Source organism: Diaporthe amygdali, assembly GCF_026229845.1.
Source record: "Diaporthe amygdali strain CAA958 chromosome Unknown NODE_4_length_2575358_cov_65_588622, whole genome shotgun sequence".
In the NCBI taxonomy this organism is placed as follows: domain Eukaryota; kingdom Fungi; phylum Ascomycota; class Sordariomycetes; order Diaporthales; family Diaporthaceae; genus Diaporthe; species Diaporthe amygdali.
In genome coordinates this window covers 2048638-2075978 of record NW_026517024.1, presented here as the reverse complement: position 1 = coordinate 2075978, position 27341 = coordinate 2048638, and the positions used below count along the sequence as shown (strand labels likewise).

The window sequence follows — 27341 nt, the reverse complement described above, 5'->3', positions numbered from 1 at the left end:
AGCCGTCATGGTCATGGACGACGGTGAGTATGGCATGCTGGTCCTGGCTGGCTGACTGACATGTGGAAAGCAAATCTGGCTGCCAAGATCAGGAATCGTTGATGGTTGATCGCACGGCAAGGCGAGAAAAAAGACCGACTCGAGCTGACAGGCTCAGCCGTCCAGTGGGTGGGATCGCCTGACGTCAGCGATCAGAGACCCTGGAACCGGCTGCTTGGGACCCACCAAAACGGGCCAGAGAGACGGACATGAGGTGTCCACGCGTGCCACGCTGCCACGTCCTTAACTGTTAGCGCACAGAGCTCTAGCCGTGTGGCCGTCTGCCCATCTGGCCGTCTGGCCCCGTCCTGTCCTGCAGGTGCTAGGATTTGCGCGGTCCAGGCCGCCTCCTGGCTGGCCATCCCGTTTTAAGCTTAGATGGGGATCTGGGAACCGCCCACCATCCACCAAAGATCCCCCACCCCACCACACGTTGCAGGCCTGCCCTGCACCTGCATATGCTCTGCCCAGGTGTACAGATAGAGATACCTAAGTCTAGGGATATCAATGTCTCGCACCCAGACAGATTACTATGTAAGCACTGCGTCCTCCATCGCACCCAGGAAACCCCTCCTCGTCTCTTTGACATGACCTCGTCTTCTCTATACTCTGGCATTGGTATCGGGATCAAATTCAAATCATTTATCTTTATTTTGATTCTCGGCTGTCCTATCGAGCCAGCCCTGCTCGGCAACAGTAAAAAATCACCTTCTCTCTTGCCCAGCCACTTGTCGTTTGTTATTCCATCGCCACTGGCCCGTCAATCCGAACGCGATGCGGTCTTTGTTTGGACAGTCCCGCTCGCCACAACTACCCGTTGCTTGTGCGCCCCTTGATGAACATGGGCCTCGGAGAAAACCCACCCTCTAGATAAGCCCCTATCAACAATTCCTCCAGACCCTCGCCTCTTCCCAGCTCCAGCACCCCTAGTCCCAAGACTCCCACCCAGGCTCTGTGCCGGCGTGCTTTGATGATATATTCCACCTTGATATTCGACGCAAAAAAAAAGTACCGCCCCTTTCCACTGTGTGGCTCCGTGGGAGCTATCGTACATTATAGACGGAGAAAAAAGTACGTTTGCGTGCTGGCAGGACAAAACAGTAAAGGAGTATATAGGCGCTTGCCACACATTCCCAGAAAGGGCACCGCACCGAACCACAATGGCACATTTAACCAAGCCATTGCCATGCCGCCGTCCAACAATTTTTAGCTCAATACAAAACAAGGTGGGGGTATTACAAGAGGCATATGCAAGATAACTAGAAGCCCCGACCATCGCCGGGGATGGGGGTGGAAGTAGGACACGAGGGGCAACGCCTGTGTCTCTCACCACCCAACTCAGCTTCACTCCTGCTCCGTGTCACTGCCCGAGATGTCTTCGACCACCGACATCTCGTCGAGCTCGCCAAACCGGTCTTTATATCGCTGGAGCTCCGCCATCGATTCGGCAATGATGTCCAGGACGTTGGTCATGGGAGCCCGCAGGTCATCGAGCTTCGAGATCTGTCCGCCACCTGCGGCGAGGTGGCGCATGGTCAACGTCGAGATGCACGTCTGTATTCAAGAGTCAGCTCTAATCTCCCGCAGTCATGTGATTGATATATTGATTGATGCCATCGGCGGGGTTTGCACACGTACCTCTATGCGGCTTACTTGGTGTTCCATGAAGTTGACCAGGAACCGCTCCGTGACCTCACCACCTCTTTGCTTCATGCGGTCCAGAAGCTCTGTCTCGGGTGGCTGTAGACCACGGTCCGAGCCCTCCTCGAGTGTGCTACAGAGCATCTCAAGCCGGAGACTAACCCGCCACAGTGCCCAGATCACTTCGGGGTCGAATGCAAGCTCGCCACCCTGCGCCACGGTCGCTGGCAAGGGCTTCTCCACATCACCAGACGTCTGCCTTTCGTGGAGCATGTGTTGCTCGATACGGCCGGCCAGGGCGTGTGGGTACAGCGAGTAGACAACCTCCGGGTTCTCGAGGCCCTTGAGTTTCTTCTCGCCCATCTCCTTTACTTCAAAGCCCTGGGAGCTCAGTGACCGTAGCTCTTTGCGCACTGCTAGTGCAAAGCTGTCATCCTCCAATGTATCGTCTACACTGTTGACGGGCTCTTGGTAGGTTTCCAGACATCTCTGTATCTCGGAGATGAAATCAGACGAGACTGTGATTTGACCGCCATCAGCGCAGGCAGACACACGCGAGGCTTTGTTGACAATGGGTCCGTAGTAGTCCATGCGGCGAGTGATGGGGTCGACCTCGCAAAGCGGCTCGCCCCAATGCGTGCCCATCCTCACCGAAAGACCTCGGAAAATGAGGTTATTGTCTTTATCGACGAGGGGCTGGCAAGAAACTGAGTTGAGCATCTCTTGAGGCCAATTAATGTCAAGAAGCTGCATCTGCACAGAGAAACACCACAGTAGCGCCGATGTTGCTGTCGGGAAAGACACCATGAAGGCATCACCTTCAGTCTTGACCTCGTAGCCACCTATGCGCCGCAGCTGTCGCCTCATGACGTCGTTGTGCAGTTTAATAGCAGACCGCATGGCTGCCGGATACGTCTCCCATAGGTTTGTAGAGTTCTTGATATCGGTGAAGACAATGGCAATGAGGCCTGTTGGCGCAGGAACCTCGGGCTCCAGTCGCCGCAGGTCGGAATCCAAAACATCAGCCCCCTTCGCCGCCCGTTTTGGCTTCCTCGGCTCCCGCGGCAGGATGTCGTCCGTGATGCCGGATGGGTACAAGGACATGCTTTGACCACGATGAAGACGTGATCTCTCGTTCCGTTTCTTCAGGTCTGCGATGCTCATCACCATGACCATGATCTTCCCCGTTGCCCCGTACGCCATGGCGAGGTCTCGAAGCTTTTGCGACGCTCGCATGAGGTCATGGCGCTCGCCTCGTGCGATATCAGCAACCAGTTCCGGAGGCAAGTACTCCCAGATCTCCTTCGTGGCTATCAGGATGATTTCGTCTTGCTCCTTGACAGTCATGTGTGAAACATGTGGTGCGGCCTGTACTGCAGGCATCAAGTCGACATATCCAAAGGCACGGGATACTTCGAGCAAGTCATTGAGCCTTCCGTTTCGAGATACCCAGCCACCGGCATCTCGAATGCGGGATCGTTCGCTGGGCTCGGCCGGATCGTGTTTGCGGGTCAAGAATTTGTGGGATCCGTCAGACTGGATGAGCATGGCTTGCACGTCACCAACGTTGGCAATATAGAGTTCCTGCCCCTGAAGGTACGCGACTGTAGCTACACCACCAGAGTTGAGGTCCTCCTTACTGAGCACAACTGGCTGTGCCGACCCCCGATGGGCCGTCAGAGGCCGGTCTTCCGTATGCTGGATTGCGATGGTTACCAGATCCTTGTTGAGGGACAAGAATGCTCGGCGCATCGCATCGACGGGTGTCTCGTTCAGTCTTGTCTTCAACGCTTTCAACTCCATCGAGAATATGTGACCAAAGTTTTCATGGAGATACTTGGCAATCTTAGAGCCTCCACTGGAAAGGGCTTGGCCATCGAAAAGACCAAGCAACGTCTCGGTGTCTGCCGCGTTGAAGCGGGGAACAACCAGGTCGATGGTTGAGAGGTGCTCATTCCTCCCGAGAGTATCTGCCATGCCATATGGCAGGTACCCGGCCAACGACCCTGATGTTCGGACTCGACGGTCCTCGCTTTGGTCAGGAATGCTCGGCTGGATCAGAGTAACATCCATCAAACCAAGAACGCGAAGATTGAGCAGTCGGCTGAAGTCGGTATACTGCTCACGGTTCGCATTCGCAGCGCCAAACACAGTCTGCTTAATCTCTAAGCGTCTGTTACCGGAGAGGTTGAGAAACCTCAGGTTGGGGTTGAGGTTCCAGTTCCAGTCATACGGCACATTTGAAATGTTGTATTTCAAATAATTGCTTCCACAGTCCAAGACCGCCAGCTTTTTCGCCTTGGAAATATCGGCGGGCAGATTTGTGAATTTGTTGCTGTTAATGTGCAAAACCTGGAGGGAATTGAATTCTTCCAGATCGTCGGCAGGAAGTGTGGTTAGCTCGTTGCCAGAAAGGTATAGTTCCACGAGTTGCGGCCAACTCTTGATCGATCTCTGGGGCATATCGCTCAGGTCGTTGTAGGAGAGATTAAGAAGTCGTAGTTCGCTCAACAAAGTTATCTGGTCGAAAACATCATCGTCGAGCTGGTTGTCCGCCAGGTAGAGGTACCTCATCGAACCGGCGAAAGTATTTGTCAACCGAGAGGATAGGCCGGAGTCCTTGCGTGAAGTTGGCATGGGGGTTTGCACGGGAGTGTTACTCTGACTTGTGGTGGTTCTGGACATGACAGACGTCTTGCGACCGCCTTTGCCATACACCGACACCACTGAACTTTTGCGATCCGGTCCTGCGGGCACTGGGGATGGCCCAACACTCAAGAGCGTACTAGAAGCTTGGCTTGGTCGGCGCGTCCCGTCAGGTAATAGGTCATCCGCGCTAGGAGACGGGCTCAGGCCTCCGGAGGAACTCGGCTTCAACGTTATTGAAGGAGCAGCAGACGCCGGCTCGCCAGGAGGTTGCGGTGGTCGAGAGGCTGGCTTTGGGAACGACTCCAGCACGTTCGACGACGCGTTCAGTGTTTCCAATTTATTTGCCCACCAGATATCCATGGGTAATTTCCTCATGTTGTTGCCACGGACATCGAGCACTCTCAGCTCTTGAAGGCAGCCGATTTCCGGTGGCAACTCCCCAATGGAATTCTTCGCAATGCTGAAATGTTCCAGGCGGCGCAGATTGCCAATTTGAGGAGGAAGCGACACAAAATAATTTCTGTCGAGAACAAGCCGCTCAAGGTTCAAGATGTTCTGGAAGGAATCATCAACGCTCGCAAGTTGCGCGTTGGAAAGATTCAAAAGCTTGAGTGTCGGCACAGGAGAGGTGATCTCGAACTTGGTGATCGGATTTGCGTTGAGCTTGAGACTTCGTAGTCTCTCGAAGTTTCCGATGAATTGCGAGATAGCATTGTGGTCTGCTGTCATGATCTCCAACTTCGGGAGCTCGGATATGACATCGATAGCTGAGATAGCGTTGTACTTCACGTCGAGCTCTCGCAGACTCAGCAGATTCTTGAATGAGTCAGGAAGTGCGCCAGAGAGTCTGTTGTTGGTGATGACGAGGCGCTCTAAGGATTTGAGACTGCCGATGTTGGCTGGGAAATTCATGATCAGGTTGAAACTCATGTCGAGATCCACCAAGCTCTCCAGATCACAAAGAAAGCTCGGGAACTTTTCGAGGAAGTTCGAAGAAATGTTCAAAGTTCGCAGCTGTCGGTAAGCTCCGAAGTAAGGAGGCAGATGCTTCAGCCTGTTGTTGGCCAGATTTAGCTTCAACAAGCCCGTGAGCCCGTTGAGCTCTGCGTGCTCAAGTTGCTCCAATCGATTATTCGAGACGTCAAGATATGTGAGCTTGTTGGCACGGCTAAAGCTAAGCGGCAGCTTGCGGGCTTCGTTGTTGTTGTACTTGATGTCACGGAGATTGACGCAGGAATGGATGAAGTCTCTGGGTAGGTCCAGGGACAGATTCCGCGACAGGTTGAGAGAAATGATTTCGGCAGCTTTTGAGTATAACGAGATGGGAATAGTGATGAGGTTTCGACCCGCCAAATCGATGTGGTTGAACTTTTGCATCCGACCAAAGCCAAGATCGTGAGTTTTCGCGTGGAAATCGCTCTCCTTGGCTGAGAGGAAGAGGAAGCGACACAGATAGCTGTTGTCCTCTCGGCCAATGTCCTCGATCCTGTCCCGTTCTTCATAGCCGACTTGCTGGAGAAGCCTCTTCTGAATGAGAAGAGGACGCTCAACTTGATTGAGTACGCGGACCAAGTCATGCTTCTTGAGGACGATGTGGTAGTTGTCGAGGCTTTCCGTAACGTATGATTTCTTGATGATTTGGCCAATGAGGTCTTGGACAGACGAGTCTATAGCCATCTGCAATGTTGCAAAGGTACCATCTGATCTGAAGACCCGGATGCAGTACGGCGTGAGTTTCTCTTCGGGCCTAGGTGGATTGCCGACGTCCTCGAGCTCTGCTGCATGAGACGGCACGTCCTGCTCCGTCTTACGGACTGCCCAGCTGTCTGGCGCGTTCCACACCCCGTTGACACCATTCTTTGCCTGTGCCTGGACTCTTTCGGCTTCGTTGTTGGTCATGACACCTGGGGCCATCGGCGTGAGTGGTGCGTGTCGGGTCACAATGCCTGACATGTCGTCTAGGTCAGTATCAAGCTTGAAGTAAGTCCCCTTTTCGTTTGATCGGTCGGTCGGCCCAATGAAGTCTTCCGCGTCGTCGAGCTGTTTGTTGGGTCGGGTTTTCTTGGAAAAAGGGAACTTGTTGTTGAAAGTTGCCTGTCGCCCATTGTCTGGCCGTGTGCGCTGCTGGGGCTCGATGGGAAGCTCTTGACCGATGGCAGACCACCTCTCGCCATATGGCAAGGGGCCGTCGTCCTTCGTCACGTCCTGGCGCGATACCGAAGGTCTGGGCATCCATGTCGATCCGAGCGACTGGGTCGAAGTTGAGAGCTTCTTGCTGAGCGGTGGACCGAGGTCGTCTTTCTCTTTCTTGCCTCTTAATCTGTTGAAGAGGCCTTTCTTCTGGTGTGTGTGTCCCGGCGATGCAGGTCCGTCGACGGCCCCATTCTTCATCCCAACACTACTGTGGCCGCTGGGCGTGGGGCTCTGCGCGCGGGATCGGGAGCCGTACATCGCGTTTGCACCGCCCTTTGACGTGCTGGCGGCGTTGACCTGCGACTCTTCCCTGCTTATCGATGGCCGCAGGGCTCGGGGATCGTCATTGCTTCTATTGTGTCGGTGCGATGCTCCTTGTCCTTGCACTATCGAGTGACCGGAGCGGCTGGACGAGGAGGTCTTTGGGGGGTTCTGGGAACCGTTCTCTGCGGCGTAGCGTTCACGGTCAGGGCCGGCGAGGACACCCCTGACGGGTGCTTCGCCGTAGCGCGCGATATCCTGCGTTCGCATTTGTTAGGTGACTAGGCAGCTGGAAAAGCCAATCATGACGTTGAGGGAGGGAAGGAGCGTCCGATCCGGGATGGAGATGCAAATGTATTGATTAAGCAAGCCTGAGTTATATGAAGTGGATTGGAGAAATTAAGTTACAGGGTGGAGATAGGGTTCCGGGATATGAAATAGGTACAGGAGGGGGGGGGCGGACGCACCTCAGCCTCCTGATAGAGAAACGGAACGACTTCAGGTGCTGGCACTGGTGTCCTTGGCCTAGATGAGGATGGTGAAGCATCTCGGGTATGGTCTGTAGCGTTTGAGTAGTTGCGGTCGCGATGGGGGCGAGATGCGTGGCTGTACGAGTGTGAGCGGGTCTCCTTTCCAGCAAAGGAAGGCGGTAAGGAGGTCTCTGAAGAGTCTCGACCGGGGAATTCCTCGCCAAAGAAACCCTGAAGCTTCCTCAGGCCCCCTCCTCTCTGGCCGCTGTTCTTTGAGGCCTGGCTGCTCGCAGTTGTTGTGACACTGGCGATGGAGGGCCTCCTTTCATCGTTGTAGTATGCAGATGATGCGCTCTCGGCTGGGGGTGATTCGCTGCCGGTGGGATTCTGCGTGGGGCGCGCCGCACTGACCGAAGCGGATCGAAAGGCGGGAGACATCTGCGAAGCGGACGAGAGGTTGTCGCTGGAGTCGTTGTAGAAGGTAGTGGCCATGACGCCGGAGCCGTTGGCCGGAGGGGAGACGGACGGGTTGTTGCCATTACTGCTACTTCCACCTACCATCCAGGGCGCAACCTGTTGCATGAAAGAAGAGGCCGTCGAGGGGGGGTTGTGCACGATCTGTGGGGCGCGACTCCCGGCGGGCTCGAGAACAGCAAGGTCGCGACGGTAATTGGCAAAGTCGCTCATTCTGTGTACGGCATTGGAAGATGAAGGGCCCGGCGACAAAGAAGTACGGGCAAGGGCGGCGTTGGGCTGCCTGGACGTCGGCGAGATCTGCGGCTGAGACTCGGCGTCTCTAGAGTCTTTGAGGGACCTGTTGTGCAGCGCAGACGCAGTGGCATGTTAGTCCTTCACACTCTGCGCGAATGCTTGGGAGGCAAGGCAAAAGCGGCATTGAAGCAACGCCTAGGACGGGCAGGCTGAAGCATTGATACGTAGCGGTGGTGAATCACAAATGATGCATTGGCAACGGAGGCCCGGTCGCGACAGTCAGCTACTCACTTGACTAGGTTCCCATTCTCGTCTGTCTTTAGCCTCGGGGTGGCCTTGCGCGGGCCTTTGGAGGAGGAAGAGGAGGAGGAGGAGAAGCCTTGAGTGGCTGGTTGTGCATTTCCTTTGTCCCTGTCCCTGTCCTTTGGCCTAGGGATAGCGGGCAGTGGCTTGACGGTGAGGTCGGAGGCGTTGCTATCGGTGCTCGCGCTCGTCACTGAGCTGAATCGCGAGGGCTCATCTCTCGTCATTGTCAGCTTGCCTTCTTGGGTGTCAAGATGGCAATAGAGCCATGCCCTCGTTTCGGCGTATTATCGAGCTCGCATGAGGAGCATATGGCGGGAGTGGGGAACGAGACCTCGGCGATGGAGTACAGGTGGTGGTGGGGAGACAATCCCGTATATGGCAGGGTGTGTGTGAGAGTGTAAGAGCGTAAGAGAATGCGCCTAATACGTATGTACGTGGGTATGTGCGCGTGTGTTTATGTGTATTGTGTATATGTTTTGTAGATGTAAGTGTGTACGGGTTAGGTGGGTGGGTGGGTGGGTAGTTGGGTTAATGGATGGGTGGATGGATGGATGGACGGATGGATGAGACCGGTGCAAGAGGTGATGTGAAGCGACGGGTGGGTAGGGCTATTGGGGGAGGCGAGTCGCAAGAATGGATTGACGGCAAAGAGGAGCAGATGGGACAGATGAGACACTCAAGATACAGCAGAGTGTCCAGCTCCAGATGCAGCTCCCAGCTCCTCCAACTGCAACTGTAACACTACCAGCATCCAGCAGCAGCCAGCATCCAGCATTCGGCATCCAGCGTCCAACGACAACGACAGCGACCAGCATTCGCGCCGCCGACGGGCATTGGATCTTGGGGGTCTTTTCTTACGGCTGCCCTAGCAATTGGCCCCCAGATGGAACCCAGATGGGGAGAGCGGGCGAGTGCGACCTGTTTCTCTGCGGCGGTGCGCTTGTTTCTGCAGTTGCATTTGGAGTTTGCAGTTACACCTGCACCCTGCACCCTGCACCAGCACCTGCACCTCTTTCCTGCGCCTGGTTAACCTTGTCGTGCCCTGCGCTTGCCCTGCGCTGCGCTGCCCTGTCTGGGCTGGGCTGGGTGGGCTGGGCTGGGCTGCCCTGCGGAATTCTCCTTTGCTTGCTCCCCATTGCGCAGGCGTTTCTTTTGCCGCTGCCCGCCGCTCCCCATCGAGGGGTTTTCCGGGGCGCGGATGTGACGGTACATGTCGCGGCACGCTCGAGCTTAGGCCAGTCCATGTACCGAGAGGACCAGGAGCCCCAGGCTATCCTGTGCCACCTGAGGAGGTACCCAGGTATCCAAGTATCCAGGTACCGGGTGGGCATGGAGACCCACGCGGGAGACAGTTCAACCTCGCTCCATTAACGGAATGAGAACGGAGAGGGCACGTAGACGCTACATGTGCGCGCGTACATCACATTACATTACATTACATTACATTACCTTAGAGTACAGTACAGCGCCGTCTTCACGGGCCACCAGCAAGCAGCAGCAAAGCAACACAGCTTCAGCCTCGAGTTGTCTTGACCAGTCCATCTCACACCGCAGAAGCAAGCAGTGGAGGGTGATCAGCAGTCACAGGCCCTTGCCCGCTTTGTTGCCGTCAAGGAGAAGTGCCGAGAGAGAGAGAGCCCTGTAGGTCGGAGGCACAACCATCGGCCCGCCAGGCTGGATTCAACGCCGCCCGCCATCCTTTCGCCACCAACACAACAGTTGGTCCGTTCAGATATGGGGGGCGCCACATTCGCACCGGGCGCGCCCGTGGAACTCGAACTGGAACGATGCTGCCGGAAGGGCGGAGAGGTAACGTTCACTTGCCCACTTGCGTGGTACCGAGTCTTAAAATCTACGGATGACATGGCTTACTCACCAGAGGTTGATATGCGACCACCTAGTCTAGGTACCTACCAGCCTGCTTGTAGTCGCCTGCCAACTGCATCACCGAGCATGTAGACTACATGGCATGGACAGATCCACGTGGCCCCACACTTGACCTGTCACTCCGTCACTCTGATGCTCTGGAATTGGACTTTGCAACACATAACAACGGCGACGACGACAATTCTAACAACAGCAATCCTTCGTCCAGAAGCATCAGAGGCTCAGCACAGCTCATGGCATCGTGCCTGTGTTGAGCCGCACCGCAGGCTGCAACACTCCACACTGCACACTGCAGACCGCAGAGACACACACACACACACACACGCTGCACTCTACCCAGTACTGTGCGTGCCGTGCCGTGCCGTGCCGGCCTTGCTGGACTCGCTGAGATCCACTACAGCAGCTAGCTCCGACAATCTGCTCCTTGCGGCGATCATCAGTTGTGCTGCATTCGATAGGCTACGCACGTAGATACAGTGCGTAGACTGCCCACATATGAAGGCAGTCGTCTTCTGCAATGTCCTCGCTGCCTCACTTCAATGGCGACCCCGTGTTTCTTGGGATGCTGGGATGAGACCCGATGTTGCTTCATTAAAGCACCCTAATAATACCCAAGGGAAGGGATCCACGCTGGCATGGGCACGAACAAGTCCGCGGCCCCATCCAGAAACAGTGATGAGCTAATATCCCCGGGCGGGTTGCCCAGCCCGCCCGACCTGCCAGCCTGGGGGCTTTTTGGTGCTTTGGGCCTCTCGCTGATTACCCTCATTACATCACATTACATCGCACCCGTGGGTTGACTACGCCGTTCCCCTTCGAGTAGCCTAATCCACTAACTTTCTCTAACTTTCCGCCGGTGGAATATCTCCAGTACTGCGTACAGCAGCACGAGCAGTCATATTGTTATTATTATTAATAAGACAAGACGCCTTGATTGTGGGTCGCTCCCTAGTGCCCGAATCGCGCGCTCGCACTTGGGCTTTGGACTTGTCGATGAAAGATGGGGCAGCCCCATCTCCTTCTCCTTGAAGCAGTTTCAATGTCCAGGGAGTCCTCCGACTCGACTCTCTGCCAGCCCGTGGCACAATCCAGCCTGTTACCGTGGTATCACACCGTCACAGCTTGTTTCCTGCCCAACCTCCGTTTGCCGTCCCACTCAGCTAGCTAGCCAGCCAGCCCAACCAGACGCCATACACACAGTATTTCGACTCATGTGGCTACGTTTCAAGGCTCTCTGACTACCGAGCCAAGCCTTATCTTGGCGCTCCAGGCGGACGGGATAATCAAAGAACCAGGCAGAACTAGCAAAGGCCCATTCGCAATCACTGCGCTCAGAGTCTCGGCAATGGGTGGGACATCCTGGGACGCGGACGTGGACTCAGACAGGGAGTCAAGCTCGGGCTCTGGCTCAGCTCCATCACCATGCTGCAGTCCAACCCCCAAACCCCAGGGGGAAATAGGATCTGAGAGCTTGATAGCTCTGAACGACCGCCAAGGCCTGCTCTCTCAGTATTTCCTTCTAGCTGTCACCTTGCCAGAGCGCTCCTGTGCCCCAGCACTCATCGCACGCAGGCTGGCAGGCTGGCAGGCTCGCAGAAGACGACTCCATGGCACGCCATCTGTCCGACGTTACTTACACTTGCATTAGAACTGCCTAATGCGCCTTCAATGTAACTACGTAGTCGGCAAACCTCGATGGACAGCCCTCTTGCAAGCCCCAACCCGCAAACGTGCCTCACTGAGCCTCGATTGCGGCACACCAGTTGACATGCTGTTCAAATCCAAGAAGAGAGTTGGGGTGGTGCCAAATACTGTTCATACTCCAGAGCGAATGACGCTCCGGCAGACGAGCACCTGTTCTCTCCTCATCGATAGCCTTTTGCCTGCTATCTGGTAGACTAAACCACAGGAGACTACAGTAGACCATTGTCTCGGCATCCCCTTGCACGACACTCTCACAAAACAGTGTTTGAGGCAATTATTCCGAGTTCCTGTGTCTCTCGCGGGCCCCCCTCTGGGTGATTTGGAAGCTTCCATCCTGTCAGTCTCTTAGATCCCCGGGGACCCCTACCCTTCCTTGGTACCGGCTTGCACGATTCGCGGCCCCCAATCTTCCACCAGCTCATCGTCTGCCCGCCAGCAGCACGCCAACAGAAACAAACCTCAAGGCTGCGCATAATGACGCCTCGATGGGGTGATCACTCTGCGACCGAGCCTCAAAGCCAGCCAACCAGGGACGGCGCATTGCCCGATGCCGACCTCAGAACCTGCCAGTGTCGTCCATCGGTTTGGTCCCAACCCGCATCCTCCGCCCCTCCACTCCTCCCCTCCTCCACACCCATCGCGCGTGAACGTTGGGCAAGCTTTCAAACTGGTGTCATGAACAATCATCTGAGAATCATCATTTAAGCTTTTCCCTCGCCGGAACCTAGACCGAACGTAACCAACCACATGGGGTAAGCTTCTCGAAGGCTTCTCGAGTGCCTCCATCCAGCGGATTATTCCCCGCCTCATGTACATACATGATCGCGCAACCACATATATACACACGCATGCAACAACAAAATCTTGCCAATTGGGGGCCAGACTGGGCACTCGTCCACGATACAAAGTCCAACATCATGCCACAGTCAAGGCGGGTGCACTTATCCCCTTCCCCACCCTTCCACCCCAGACTCATCTTAGCTCGCCCGGCAAACACACCGACGCACATAACTCAATACGAGTCTATACTTCGTACTATAGCCGGACGCACATGTACTTGTAGATCACAGACCTTGGCATGCATCATGCACAGCTGTTGCCCGGGCAGAAGAATAGAGTAGCCTAGAGCATGTCGCGTTCCATGGCCGGCAACAGAGAAACGCGGCAACACAAGAGGCTCCGGAGAGGATCAGATGGATTGAGGCGGCAGTCAAGGGCCTCCTGCAATACGCACATCACAGGAGCTTATTTTCCTATCCTGGCCCAAAGCTGTCATACTATGCACCTTGGCATCCTTGTGACGACCGGCCGTCTCGCCCTGAAGACCGCGGACAATGGTCGGGATAAAGAAACGATGGCAACTGAGACCTCGGAAAGACAATGGCTCGCTCAGTTGCCACTAAAAAAGTAAGCAGGTGCAACTCCAATTCGTACCCGACCAAGTAGATGCCATCGCCCATGCGACACGGGAACCAGATCTGCAATGCTCACGCGCTTTGTGTTGTAGCCATCTAGAAGTAAGCTGTGTGATTCGCAAGCAAGGCCCTGCCTTCTAAGAGAAATACCACTGTGACTCCAAACCAGTCCGACCACGCGCTGCAGAAAACCAATGCTATGAGGAGGAAATTACCGAAGAGGAAAGCCAATCAACCCCAAGGGCGGCCGTCTGTCCGGCTCAGAGTTTGTCCAACGAGGCGAGACTCGACAGGTCAGAGTCGCTGTCCTCGACATCATCCCTTCCCAACGCTAAGGGCTTACTCGTCTTGCCCAACGAGACCAGGCTGGCCAGCTTTGAGTCGCTGTTGTCGGCCGGTCCCTTCCCCGGGGCCTTGGTCCTGTGGTCACCCAGCGACGCGAGACTAGATAGATCGGAGTCACTATCGTCAACGCGCTGAATCCTAAGATCCACCTTGCCACCATGCTCGCTCTCGCCGTCCGTGCCACTCGTGTTATGACTGTTGGCCCCAGAGGCGGCGCCATCCACCTGGCCATCCCCGCCAGAAGCAGCCCGAGCCACAGCCTGGGGCGCCCCCCGTGCCTCGCCCTTCTCGTCGTTGAGGATCACCCCGACGGCTTGGCTCTCGCGCATCACGGCGCGCGCCTCGCCGTCGTCGCCAATCCCCATGTCCTCCTTGATCAGCCGCACGCCGAGCTCCGGCACCAGTACGGCCTGCACGTAGCCCGTGTGACCGCGCGCCGAGATGAGCCTGTCCCGCGGCGCCCTCTCGCGCAGCAGCGACGAGAACGTGTCGACGATGCTCTCCGTCATGGCGCTCATGCCCCGCAGGCCGTAGTATCCCGGGATGGGATAGTCGTCCGTCTTGAAGAGCGTACGGTTCCTGCCCGTCCGGATCTTCTCCCGCAGCTGCTCGCCAAAGTGCGAGGGGGCGCCATTAATAAGGGACTCGAGGTAGTCCCGGTGCGACCTGATGCGCGCTTCTAGCTGGCCCCAGTCCACCTCCGGGTATCCCTTGGCCTCCCACAGCTTCTTTGCGGACCGCTTCTTGTGCAGGTGGCAGAACTTTGCCTGCCGCGAGATGCTCATGCGCTGGCCCTTGGAGTACTCGCTGAGCCATTGTTTGTCCACCGGCTCGTCGCACATGGGGCACGCGGCCTCGTCTGCACCCAGATGTGCCTTTTTGTCCGTTGTGGCGTCCGTGTACAGTGGCATATCAATGCCTGCCAACTCGGTAGTGGAGGCAAAATCATCGTAGCCATCCGGCATCCTGAATTCCGGCCTCTGTGATATGTCCTCATCAGCAGAGAGCTCCCGTGACCTGTTCTTGGTAGACTTCTCTGGTTGGCGCTTGGTCTCCTTCTTCTTCTGCTTTTGGCCTTGCCCTCTGCTTTTGCTTGGTCGGGGCGGGTCTGACAGCGCCTCCTCAGAGTCAATGTCTGAAAGGCTCGAGGACTCCTCTTCCTTGCCCGTAGCTTTCAACCCTCTTCGGGCGCTCGGACTTTTGGCTGGAGACGATGCTTCAGATCCTGAGATAGGAACGTTGAACCTTTTTGTCTGCCGAGGGCTCGCTGATTCCGTCATACTCTTTACGCGTTCGAATTTCCGGCGGGGCGTTGTTTCACCGGGACCGTTGAGGGCATCTGCTGTCCTGCCCGCTTTCTTCCCATATCCTGCCTTTGGTGGCTTGACCTTCCTGTCCACAAGGAACCCATCGCCTATATGACAGCCGAGGATTGGGGAACCCGTTGAGTTGGTTTTCTTCACTCTTTTATTAGTAGAAATGCCACCAGGCTCATCTGCGTCCGTATCTTCAACGCCCTCTACCGCTCGCTTCTTGACTGACCGGGCTGAGCGTCGTTGAGGCGTCCCGACATTCTGGGTAGTAATAGTTGTCGTCCCTCGACCAGCCACAGTGTTTGGATTTTGTGAGGTGGACGATGGCTTGAAGTCAGATCTGCTTATCTCACCTCTCGGTGGCTCGTCGTCTGACGTGTCGTAGTGAGGATCACCAAAATCCGGCTCATCGGTTTCATCCTCCTCGGTGTCGATTGGTGGTGCCGTGACATCTTCTGGCTCTTCCATTGGTTTGACGTCTTTCTTTCTTGGTTGGCCACCAACAATTTTCAGCAGTGGCCTTACGTTCCGTCCCAGCTGAACAGGGGCCATGGCCACCTAAGCTCGCGATAGCCCTGCTATCTGAGGCCAAACCTCATGACTTAGACGTGGCCTGCAAGCTTTGGTGCGATGTCAGAAGTGATTGACACGTTGGAAATTCCGAGACGGAAGTGGTCCCTACCTCGAGCAGTGACACGGACTCGACCCTTAGTCGGCAAGTACTCCTGCAGGAACGGAATCTCTGTTCGAGTCGACGAGTAAACAGAAAAGACTCGCAAATTTATGGCATTGGCCTGCCTCTCCGCACCAATGCTCATCCAGTTCATGCAGCACCATCAAGTGGGCGTTCGCAGGATTGCATTCGCGCATTGAGACGCGTCTGTTCCCGTGTTGAGATTAGATAGCACCGATGTTCCGAGGTTCACACACAGTCTGAGCAGGTCTGAGCACGGCCCAGATTACTACCACGCTACTGTGTGCAACTTGAGAAGCTGCCTTCCACTAGCAGCATCTTATTGGGGACTTAAACAATTGTCAAGGTCACTAAGACAGTCAGTTCTGGGTACGACTGGCTCTGCAAGGCATAAAGCTTGATCCAAGTAGTCTCTTCTTTGTTCTCCTTAAATTCTTGCACAACTATCACGGGTATCATCACTTCAACTTCAATATCAATCAGACCCTGGAGCAAAACACCAAACTCATGATAACTTTGCCATCTTTGCCTCCAGATCCTTCACCCAGCCATCAACAACCTTCATGTTGTTTCCCATGGAAGACTCGCCCTCCTGCATGGCCTTCTCGATCTTCTCCAGCCCTTCTCTCCACTGCTTGATATCAGTCGCCATGTCTGTCTGCCTCTTTTCGATGCGTTCCAGCGTTTCGCCCGCCGTGGCCGCATCAGCGTGGATGGCCCTCAGTGACCTGAGCCGATCAAGCAAAGGTGGCAGGAGCGGTGTGAGGCTCTCGATGGTCGGCAGCGTGCTGTACAGAGCGTTGATCTTGGTCGTCTGCTCCGAGTCCTCCGAGTCTGGGGTACTAGGAGATGACGACCCAGTGCCGGTTGAAGCGAGCGCCTCCTTGGCCTGCTTAGCCTGCTTCCGGGCCTTCTCAAGTTGCTCGGCCTCCTGTGTCAGCTGCCGCACCTTGCGACTAATTGTATCCAGTGAGGATGACGAGGCCTCTGACAATGTTGAGACCTGCTTCTGCAGTTTTTCCAAGGTCGGCACAATTGCCCTCGGTAAGCCGCTTGAGTCCAGCTCTGGCAGGGCCGAGGATCCGATCCCAATAGCTTTCTCCAGGAGTGCAAGACGTTCATCAAAGTCTGCAGCCTTGGCAAGGGCATGAGTCTGCTCGTATGTCGGCGCATATGTGACGGTGTAGGTGGCCGAATCCCCACCCGCAGGTTCACCCGGCATGGCGTCCTGCTTGGGCTCCCTGCTAGGTAACGGGCCGACTCTCACAGGTCGAAACCCCGGTCCTTGTGCTAGATCCTGTGGGTGCTTCGAGATCTCGTCCAACACCTGGCTCAGAGATGCCAATTCCTCTTCCTGGTCACCCTCTCCGTCCTCAGGTTTCGTGCCAGCCGCATCCCTCTGCGACTTCTGCTTGCCGTATTCCTCCTTGGCCTCCTCGATCTCGCGCTTCAGCCTCGCGAGTTTCCGTGCCAAAGTCTCGCTTTCGTCTTCGTCGCTCAGGTCTCCAATTTCTTCGCCCCCGTCCTCCAGAATCCTGTGCCGTCGACTGGATGTTTTGTAAGACTTTCGCTTTCCATTGACTCGGTCTGAGAAGTCTACTTCTTTGGCGTCCACCTGGGAGGGCATGAAGCGTGACCGGGCTTGATCTATCCGTAGTTTGGATCGCGAGATCCCGAGGCCGTCCGCCTCGTCATCGTCGAATTCGTTGTCTGAGGAGGAACGTAGTGTTGCCTGCAATCGGGGCTTAGCCAGCGAGGAGATGGAAGGGATAAGACCCGGCGATACGTACAGGCACTGTAGAAGTGTCGTCTGTGAGCTCTGGCGTCTCGTAGATGTCTGGCGCAGAGTCCTAAGAGCTTCATTAGCTTGTGGTGCATGGCGAAGAGGGAGGATGCGATCGGACTCACAAGATCGGGCAACGCTGCGTATTTCCTATTCAAAGACATTTTGGGGGGTAGGAAAGAGCAATACGGTAGCAGTGTACAGAGATTATTGTTCTGGGGGGCAGTCTCAATATGGTGCTGGCAAGCCGAACCGTCGCGAGCTTCGACCGCCCTGATTGTTGCTGGGCGGAACGCGGCAGTCAGGAGTGCACCTAACGCGCCTGTGTCCCCTGGTCCACTAGCTCGACAAGGACCCACCCACCTTCCTCAGCTACAAAACCTTCGAAAATATTTTCTGGCCGATAGACAAAGAGCTCAACTTTCCCACCAAACATTCAGCAGAAACATACAAATCGTAAGTCCACCTTGCATTTCCTTCTTCAGCCGGTTAAATGATGATCAAAATAAGCATGTATTACCTGACATTTTGTGATGTTCTCATTATCACCAAGATCTCTGACAACCCAACAACATTGCTCTGATACTTCCTCATTTCATTGCAAAAAAACTCATTGCTGACCAAGTCCAATGCGTTCAGGTAGAAACCGTCATGTCTGCGGCCCCAAAGGCCCCAAGCGGGCACTTCAATCTGCTCTACTTTGCAAATGCTGGCACCTTCACCGGAAAGCAGTACGAGGCGCTGCCTGCCCCGCTGCCTCTGAGGAAGCTGTTTGCGACGCTCGAGGAGCGGTACGCCGGCATCAAGCCCAGGATTCTCGAGTCCGCCTTGGTCACCATCAACCTGAACTACGTCGACGTGCCCGAGGATAGCAATGAGGGTGGCGCCGACGAGCCGGTGATTCAAGAGGGCGACGAGGTCGCGATCATTCCCCCAGTCAGTTCGGGGTGAAACCTGGCCCGACTGTTCGTCCACACAACACGGTGCTTCGATCTTCGCGCCTCATGACCTTAACAGAGGATCAACCTCGTTGGGGCTTGCGCCGTCGCTTCTAGCCTGAGGTTTCAGGCGCGTCGTCCATGATTTCCAGCCATGCTCCCAAAACCTCCACCACCCCGGGGTTGCTTGCTTGTGATGCCTGCGCAGCCTTATGAATACCCATACAAGGAGCAGAATGATAGATAGAACGACCAGTGTCGATGCGATTGAGATGATAGAGGTCAGGCTAGTGATGGTCGAGACCTGGCACCCCAGCGGCCGCGTCCGGACCTCCCACCGCTCCGCCCAGTGAGGGCACACGTTTTCATCATAGGCCGGGGCCAATGCTTGGATGGTGTGGTTATTTGGCACACACGACCAGGACTTGATTGTGTCAGTGGCCCTGCACAGCGCAGAAGATGAGGTTGACCTACGAACGGGCACCAGCTACATCGATCCTCATGCAAACAGCCCTTACAGTCTTGGTGTCTCCAGCAGCGAAGCAAGTGCGCGTCGCTTGGTTCTGCGATTGTCATATTTGTACACGAAGAATTAACCACTAGCCAAGAATATATAGTCAATTGACGTGGTTTTGATGACTTGCTGGCTACCAAGATGTGGGTCTTTGAATTGAAGTCATGGTCGAAGCTATGGAAGAGTCCGGGTGGCTGGGCCGATACCGCGATGGAGGGGAAGGATGAGCTAATCCAGCTCTCAGGCACTCTTCCACAACGTCCTCTCATTGAGCTGTATTCTTGTACACTTTCTTGATGCGTTCAAATGCATCGATAGTGTCTGTTATCTCTTCCAGCATCTTTCCCATGCTTGCAGAAATGTCTGCAATTTCTGAGAGCCGCATAAAACAGCAACTCGTTTGATCTTGCTTACTCAACCCTGGCGAGTCTTGCCAAAGTTCGGTATATACTGAAATCTTAACTTGGCATCTCATCCCTCATGTCTTTCACATCGCTCTTCTCCATCGACCCATCTATTTGGATTCGATTTTTCCAGAAAGCTTGCTAGTCTGGTCACAGCAGGCACGGCACATGGTATGGACCGAGACCACGATGCGCATGAAGCACTCGGTCAAGAGCTCAGAGACAATGGACAAAGATTGGCCGTCTCAAAGTCCATAGTCTCAACCGCATACAGGGTAATGGTGTTCTCGCACACACGGTCATCGCCCATAATGCCCATGATCCAGGGTGCCACAAGTGCTTCAAACGCAGGCTTGATCTTGTGCAAACCAGGCTCATGGTTCATGCTTAGGAAGTCGTGATCGGCCTGGCACGCCATCTCGATGCGTCGTGGCGTCGCTGCGTCAGAGATGCGAATAGCGATTCCTGGGCTTGAAAAGAGGAGGCGCATGACGAGCATCTCAGCGCCACTGATCTGTCGATCTTTCTCAGTGCTGCTTCTCTCAGCGCGAAACATCAGCCTCTCAGCCCTGGTTCCCAGCAATTCGTTCAACACACCATTGTGGTCGGTCTTGGACGTCTGGCTCGGCCATGGATGACAGAGTCCAAGAACTTGGGATATCTGCAAGTGGTTAGTATCGACCAGTGTTCCACACCAAACCTTGAACACACTTACAATATCCTGTTGGCGACCCCTCGATCTCTCCCGCTCTGTCCGGGATCGAATCATTTTTCTTCTCCCTTTCCGACCCGCGAACTGGATCAGTTTCCCAATGCCCGCCGCGAAGCGCTCGGCCAACGCGGGATCTCTGCCTTAAAAAGCCACAATCAGAGTACCGCCGATGAACCTTCTCTCCAACTCGGAGCCAATCCCTCCCTCGAGACCAGCGTAAAACTCTTTGGACGCACCCACACCTCTCAGGTGTATCCCGCGGTGCTCCTGCGGATTGTGAGTAAGATCGCCGCAGCCTCGTATACTGACCAATCCTGAGGAGCACCTACGTTCAGGTCCTTCTCGACTTGCTCCCGCTCCTCGCGCCGCAGAAAGCTCTGGTCCAACAGCACCGCGGCGAACCTGTGGCCGATCGCCTCATGCACGAATTTGGCAGCCACTGCGGAATCCACACCGCCGCTGACACCTCCCAGGACTCGGCTATTAGGTTTGATTACCTTGCGTTTCCGGCCCTTCTCTTGCTCTACGAAGTTGCTCATCATCCGACCCGCGTTGATGCCACATATATCTATCGCAAAATTCCCCAGCAGCTGGATGCCCTTTGGCGTGTGAGGGACCTCTGGGTGGAACTGGATGCCGTATATAGGATGGGTATCGTGCGCAATGGCCGCGTACTCGGAACTCTTGCTGGTCGCGATTGTGTGAAAGCCCTCGGGAAGCTTGGCCAGCTTATCACCGTGCGACATCAATGCTTTCGTGGGGCCCTCGATGCCTTGGAAGAGGCGGTCGACGTGAGCGTTGGTGCTGACGGCCGTCAGATCGGACGTGGTGTACTCCCCGTGGACTCCGGCCACAACATTCGTGTGGTCCAGTCGGTAGGCAAGCTCTTGAAGGCCGTAGCAGATGCCTAGAATCGGGATGCCGAGGTGGAGGAAGGCAGGATCGAGATGCGGCGCGCCGTCTTCAAAGACGGAGTATGGTCCCCCACTCAAGATGAGACCGACGGGCTTGAACCTGAGGTCGGAGAGTTTCGTGGTGCAAGGGAGGATCTCGGAGTAGACGTTGAGCTCACGGAGACGATGGATGATGCTGGACAAGGGCTGATCAGCACAGTGACGTATCGATCGGACTCGATCATTGATTGGACTGCATCGAATTGTCGGGACTAGACTCACAGGTGGGTATACTGGCTCCTATGTTTTCGACTTGGTTCAGTGTTGGGATCTTTGCCAGGCTGGGTGTAGGTGGGGGCTCTTACCCAAAATCCAAGACTAGAATGGTCGGGTAAACCTCATGAGGCTCAGCGACATTGTCCAACTTGGCCATTCTGGTGATATAGTCGTGTGCTGAGGCTGAGGTGACTGGGGGAAATACTGTTGTTGGCGCGTATAAGTCACGGATATGGAAATCGGACATGGGAAATTTCAACAAATTTCATGGGACCTCCAATTCCCAAAGCGGGTTGGCGGGGCACCTGCATTTTCGATGCAGGGACCTGGGTCCAAGATGAGAAAAGAGCGACAGGGGTCTGGAGGCCGAGTGTGGTCTGTGTGGGTAGCATTCAGGGTACCTCAGGTAAGCTGGGTAGAGGTAGGCACCGCATTTACTGCGTAATGCACGAGGCCGTAAGCCTACAAGGCGACCACCCCACCATCTCGAAGCTGTCGCATAGGAAATTCATCCATCACCTACCACCAAACATCTTCTTACTGCTACCATCCTCTCGCGAAGAAGCTGTGTCCTCTCGAACCGCAGCTCACCAGCCTGAAACATTCCTCTCACCCAACACATTCGAGGCCCCGGCTCGGCAGCGAACACCGCCAGAAACCCACCGCCAACGACCCAAGCCCCAGACCAACCAAACAAAAAAACCCACAACATGGCGTCCGACCAGCCCCACGACATAACAGCCCCCATAACCCCCGCGCGCTTCGCCGCCGCCCTCAAGGACCTCTCCGTGGCCTCGCTGCACCTCAAGACCCTCGAGATCCGCAACAGCCTCGCGCACCTGGCCTACTCGAACGCGCAGCTGCGGCCCTTTGCCGACGGCACGCAGGCGGCGCTGGGCAGCACAGGCGGCGGCGCGGGCCAGCCGGACCCGGACTGCGTGGACGCGATCCGCGAGAACGAGGCCGTCATGGAGCGCATGCGCGAGCGCGTCGGCCTCGTGCGCGCCGAGGTCGAGGCCCGCGGCCTCAGCTGGCGCGAGTTCGAGGCTAAGGACGAGGTCGAGGATGACGAGCCTGGCGTCACTGCTCCTGCGGCAGCGGCGGTGCCGGCTGCGAATGGCGTGAACGGGCATGCTGAGAGTGGTGGTGCGGCGGGACAAGGCGTCGGCGCAGATGGTGCAGCCTCCTCGAGGAGCAACCCCTGGGAGGACGGCACGTTCCAGACGGGCGTCATCAGGAACGGCGAAATACATATGGATGCTGCGCCTCGGCAGGGGGGCAGCACGGCATCGAGGCAGACAAACGGTGGCGGCGGCGGGAGCCTGACGGATGAGGAGCTTCGTCGCAGGCTGGAGGAGCGGCTCGCAGAAGACAACGACGAGGAGGACGGAGGTCTGCATCTGTGATGAACATCACGGGGGCTGTCTAGAGTGGTTTTTGGGTTTGACAATTTGTGAGAGAGCATTAAAAGGCGTTTCATGGTTAAGCAAAGGAGGTATGCATGATTTTGGCTCCGACGGGAAGGAAGGGAAAGAAAAGGTCATGTTGAATACCCCGACCACGAGATCACAGAACTACGATTGCGATTTCTGGACTAGATCTCGGACTTCAGTCTGCTCCACCTGGAGTGAAGTGCGACGATGATCGTCCCGCGCGATGTAGACAGTAAACACCACATCGGTTGGCTCCGAATGAGCGAACCAGTCCTGGGATTAAATACTTGGTGATGATGCTTTTCCCAATATGATTCACTGAAGGCTGACGAGACTCATGAGATCAATGAATTTTGAGGATACTTTTGAATTGCTTGAGCTTCCTCTCTCTTCTCTCTCTTCATCCTCTCCGTCTCTCTCTACTATCCTCTCACGACCTCCCCAGGTCATATTTCCCCCGGCCAAACCATCCGCCAGCCCCTCGAGCTAAATCTACTCTCTGGGCGATAGCTCCGAGCCCCATGTAGCCTGCTCCTCCTTCTCCCACCGGAAAAGACACATGCCCACGACGCCATGCAATCTGATGTAAAACAGCCTTGCCAATGCATTACCAGCCATGCCATAAAATGATGCAGGACGAAAAGAATCCGGCCTCACTGCAACTGCAGGAGGAGGATTGAATATGCACAAACGAAGCGAAAACCAGAGAAAGACTAAAAGACAAAATTTCACAGAGGCTAAAACACCACAATGCAGGTAGGTAAATACGTCATGAGACTGTGCACCCAGTCACCTAAGCCATTGCGAGTCCACTGTCGGCTGATGCGCCGGCGGACTTGGTCTCTGTGGCGGGTGTAGCAGGAGCAGGAGATTGGTTGGCGGTGTTGGTGATGTCGTCCAATGGGCCCTTAGACATCGGGCTCGGCGACAAGGCTGGCTCACTCATAGGGGCTAGTTTTGAGGGGCGCATGTTCTCGCTGTTGTCAGACTTCTTGCTGGCCAGGTCGGAGCTGGCGATGGTCTGCAGCTTAGGTCTCTGCGAGGCGCGTCGCTCGGGCTTAGTTTGGTCTTCAGAATCAGTCTCGTCGTCAGCTTCCGAACCAGCCTCCTCTGCGGCCTTCTGTTTGGCTAGTCTCCTCTTCCTCCTACGCTCATATATTGTGTCGGACGACTCGGATCCGGTGGTGTTGCTACGGCTCCTGGTAGAGCGTTGGCTTGGGATGCTGCTCATTGTAGAGGCCGTCTTTGTCCTACGGCTGTTGGGCCTCGGTCCGGTGATGACGGTCAGCTCTGCCTCGGAAGGTTTCTCCCCCTTGAGGATCTTATCCTTGACAAGCTTCTCCCCAACCAGACGTCCAAGGCCAAGCTCCTCCTTGCTTGTATGCGACACCTGCGTCCTACGGCTGTTCACGCTCGTCTTGGACCCGCTCCTGCTCACGGGTACCTTGCCCTCCATGACCTTGGCCGGCGGAGGGGGCTGGAGCATCCATTGGAATTCTCCCTTCTGTGCTGGTTTGCTGCTGACGACAGGTGGGTGGTAGTCGTTGACGGGCGGGTTCCTCGGTGTGCCGTAGAACATATAACGCTCCTCCTCTGTAATCTCGCGTTCCCGGCCCGTCTTGGTATCAAACAACCTGCCTGCCGTGTCGCGGCCCTTCGTTATGACTTCGCGAAGTCGTTGGCCGGCCCGATTGTACATCTGGTGGCCCCACAGCTCTTCGTCCTCTCTCTGATATCTCTTGTGATTCCATTCCAGATCCGTCGAATCCGCCACCGACATGGACAGGGTCGTTCGCGCCTCGAGGTCGTCCGCAGCAACCACGGTAGGGCTTCCGGCGGTCTCGTTGCTTGGAAATGCCGCACTACTGCCATTCGTGAGCCCCCTCTCCAATTGTGAGCCGTCCACGTTCGCAGCCGCGGGCCCGGCATCGCCAACCTTTCCTTGGCTGTGGTTCTTGCCGTTCGGGCCTCTTTTTGGCAGACTGGGACCCATCCTGATATCCTCCATCCAGTACTCGTTCGTGTTCTCGGGGTTTGGATGTCTGTAGAGTCCTGGCTGTTCCATCTCTAGGCGCGCCTTCAGGCCCCTCTCCCGCTCGGCCTCTTTGCGGGTCTCGCGACGGTGGCCGATTTTCCTGCATGGTGTGCACGCTATGTAATAGAACCACACGGAACGCAGGGCGGCCACGAGACCGCCATTGTGGTCGATGATGTGGTTATCATCGCGGTCGGACATTTTGGTGACGACGAGTTGGGTGGTTGTGGTTGTCATTGGGGTGCGTAGAGTCGCGTGCCCGAGGTACGTGGTACGAAGTACCTGTACGAGCAACCGCAGGACACCTCAGATCTCGTGATTGTGTATGTTCCCAACCCCCCGCTGGAGCGGACCGGTTCTTGTAGGTCGGGACCAGAAGTTGCAGTGCATAAGGCTTAGGCAAACACGCATTGATGGCTCTCTGTAGAATTTGGGAGAGAAAAGGCTTCCCGGGTGTCCAGCATGGATGGCGTGCGTACGTGCCTCGGAGCGGGATGCGGGTGGCACAGGGTTGGAGTTGGAGTTGCTATTATACGCTGTGGGGCTATCCGCATAAAAGAGATGACGGTTTCAATGCTGCATAGGTGGATGTCCCAGGTACAGTTGAGTCAGGCCAAGAAAGGTGAGCTGGGCAACGAAATGGCGATGATCGCAGATCGGCGGCGGCGGACAAGCACGCGACTGCTTTTGCAGAAGCGTGACGTCGGCTATCGCTGTCGCGGTCGCGGTCGCGGTCGCTATTGCTCGGGGCTGCCAGGTGGTTGGCAAGAGACAACGGAGAAGACGGGTGATGGTTAGGGCACACTGGAGATGGAGGTCCGTCTGCAATGTATCATCACAGGTCCGCCGGGGGGAGAGCGGAAGGGTTTTGAGTCGGATCCGGGAATCGGCCGGCTGTTATAGGTGATGTGGCTGTCTGTGAGGCTATGCTCTGCTGGTGATGAATGCTGTGTGTTTCGAAGTTTGGGTTTCAAGAAATGCCGCTCGTCGTAGGAATCAGGGCGTCGCAATCTTGGACGCTTGGCTGCGCCGGTGAGTGGATGGCGAGCCTGGAAGCTCGGATCAGGAGACGAGGGAGGATGCAGATTGGTACGGATTGAAGCGATGGGCTCAGTACGGTACAGTAGGATGAGGGACAAGACCGAGAAAAGGGTGGCAGCAAGAGAGGGAAATGCAGCACAGCAGACCTTCACATCTAATAATAAAAGGGGCAGGGCAATAGAGAAAGAGAGAGAGAAAGGACGGCTTTCGTTTGCCTCCGAGTCTGGGCTAGGGGCGGACAGGGACTGGGTGCTTCAGAAAGATGGCAGTGAGGGGTGGGGACCCAGAATTGGGCAGGAAACAAGCCAACCCCGGATAAGAAAAACGGAATGAGTGAGTGTTGTTGAGGTGAGGTGAGGTGAGGTGAGGTGAGGTCAGTACAGCCCAGTAGTGTAGAGGTCAGTTGATCGAGCGAGTGGACAAGCGAAGCGACGGCCTTGGGATAAAGGAATGAGCGAGCGTTGAGGGGAGGGAGGGAGCGAGCGAGCGAGTGACAAGGGGGATTGGGAATTGGGTATTGGGAATTGGGAATTGGGAATTTGGGAATTGGCAATGGAGAATGAATTGAACGGGAACATCTGGGCAAACAACAAACCCACGGCCCGGGAAGTCCAGTGTGCTTGTCTCCTTGTGTCCTGTGCTATGCCTATGCTTCTCTTGGTCTTTGAATTGGTCCCTTAACTCTGTCCATACCATGCATGCCGTACCGTACCGCTCTCGGTTGAGTATACGCATACGTATGGAGATACGATACCACCCTCGGACGACCATGCAGGCCGCAGACAGTAGACCGCCCCAGAAGACCAAGAGGACCCAGAGGGCCCAGAGATCTATGGCCAAGGGTCCCAGGGGCAGGGACAAAGAGGCACAAAGAGGGGCGGATTCAATCAACGTAGTATCCAGAGTGTACCCATACCCAGAAAGGTGTACCCGCAATGCCGTCCCCACCGGCGCAAAACAGCGCTTTCACAAATCTCATACTCGCTCATACATGGCAGATGGCACTCCAAAAAACATGCAGCATCTCATTACAACCCCCCGGCCGAGGCGCACCAGTCTCCACCGAGATAGACGGGACGAAACACTCCTTCAGCCCGTCGCCGCGTCTCCCTGTCTCCCTGTTAGCCTGTCTCCCTCTCCTCTGCTCAGTACCTGGGTAGTCTGGTAGTGTGCTCGCCCGCTGCAGACGGGTGGGTTCAGATAGGTGGGCTGGTGGGTTGGTCTTTTGGCTTTTCCCCGGCCCGACTCTGGCGGCCACACACCTCCAATCCGATATGCTGGGTCAAGCCCCTCTCTCACCCACCACGACAGCACGACACCGGCCGACAACATCCCACCGGTTGCTACGGTACCGATTTCATCATACTGCGAGTAGTCAGGTGCCACAGTGCAGTAGCTTACGGTAGCTTAGCACCACGCACCTTAGTTACCGCCCAAGCGTATATGCTGATATGTTTCAGAGCCTGTCGATTGCAATCAAACTATCCTCGCGCCGCCAGAACTAAAAGCCACAGATACTTTTACTACTGATACTAGTCTTGTTCGCCATGGAAACGAAGCATGCCATTGTTGTTCAACACTCGTTCGTTGTTCAACATTGACGTGAGTGTGAAGACGTTGGATCCTGTCTCGCTGAGGTGATGAGACATAAGACCAGGTATGGAATAGAAGCACCCAAACCGCT

The 27341-nt window shown here is 55.7% G+C and overlaps 7 protein-coding genes across 7 annotated transcripts; 2 read left to right on the top strand and 5 right to left on the bottom strand.

Moving 5' to 3' along the window:
• Window positions 1–1383: 1383 nt before the first annotated feature.
• Window positions 1384–8494, bottom strand: J7T55_008820 (uncharacterized protein; the record flags this gene model as incomplete). Its single annotated transcript, XM_053139176.1, has 4 exons — window positions 1384–1593; window positions 1678–7041; window positions 7251–8067; window positions 8256–8494. 4 exons carry the CDS (start codon window positions 8492–8494, stop codon window positions 1384–1386), a joined length of 6630 nt encoding a protein of 2209 aa, XP_052998092.1.
• Window positions 8495–13536: 5042 nt separating this feature from the next.
• On the bottom strand, window positions 13537–15402 carry J7T55_008819 (uncharacterized protein; the record flags this gene model as incomplete). The annotated part of the gene is made up of 2 exons (XM_053139175.1): window positions 13537–15035; window positions 15288–15402. 2 exons carry the CDS (start codon window positions 15400–15402, stop codon window positions 13537–13539), a joined length of 1614 nt encoding a protein of 537 aa, XP_052998091.1.
• A 731-nt stretch (window positions 15403–16133) lies between these two features.
• On the bottom strand, window positions 16134–17575 carry J7T55_008818 (uncharacterized protein; the record flags this gene model as incomplete). The annotated part of the gene is made up of 3 exons (XM_053139174.1): window positions 16134–17360; window positions 17419–17478; window positions 17537–17575. The coding sequence occupies 3 exons, from the start codon at window positions 17573–17575 to the stop codon at window positions 16134–16136; spliced, it is 1326 nt and encodes a 441-aa protein (XP_052998090.1).
• Window positions 17576–18062: 487 nt separating this feature from the next.
• On the top strand, window positions 18063–18494 carry J7T55_008817 (molybdopterin synthase sulfur carrier subunit; the record flags this gene model as incomplete). The annotated part of the gene is made up of 2 exons (XM_053139173.1): window positions 18063–18347; window positions 18429–18494. 2 exons carry the CDS (start codon window positions 18063–18065, stop codon window positions 18492–18494), a joined length of 351 nt encoding a protein of 116 aa, XP_052998089.1.
• Window positions 18495–19475: 981 nt separating this feature from the next.
• J7T55_008816 (GMP synthase) lies at window positions 19476–21305 on the bottom strand (the record flags this gene model as incomplete). Its single annotated transcript, XM_053139172.1, has 7 exons — window positions 19476–19800; window positions 19865–19928; window positions 19983–20047; window positions 20155–20246; window positions 20309–21068; window positions 21155–21172; window positions 21238–21305. 7 exons carry the CDS (start codon window positions 21303–21305, stop codon window positions 19476–19478), a joined length of 1392 nt encoding a protein of 463 aa, XP_052998088.1.
• Window positions 21306–21858: 553 nt separating this feature from the next.
• Window positions 21859–22554, top strand: J7T55_008815 (uncharacterized protein; the record flags this gene model as incomplete). Its single annotated transcript, XM_053139171.1, has 1 exon — window positions 21859–22554. One exon carries the CDS (start codon window positions 21859–21861, stop codon window positions 22552–22554), a length of 696 nt encoding a protein of 231 aa, XP_052998087.1.
• Window positions 22555–23374: 820 nt separating this feature from the next.
• On the bottom strand, window positions 23375–24853 carry J7T55_008814 (uncharacterized protein; the record flags this gene model as incomplete). The annotated part of the gene is made up of 1 exon (XM_053139170.1): window positions 23375–24853. The coding sequence occupies one exon, from the start codon at window positions 24851–24853 to the stop codon at window positions 23375–23377; it is 1479 nt and encodes a 492-aa protein (XP_052998086.1).
• Between the last annotated feature and the right edge of the window lie 2488 nt (window positions 24854–27341).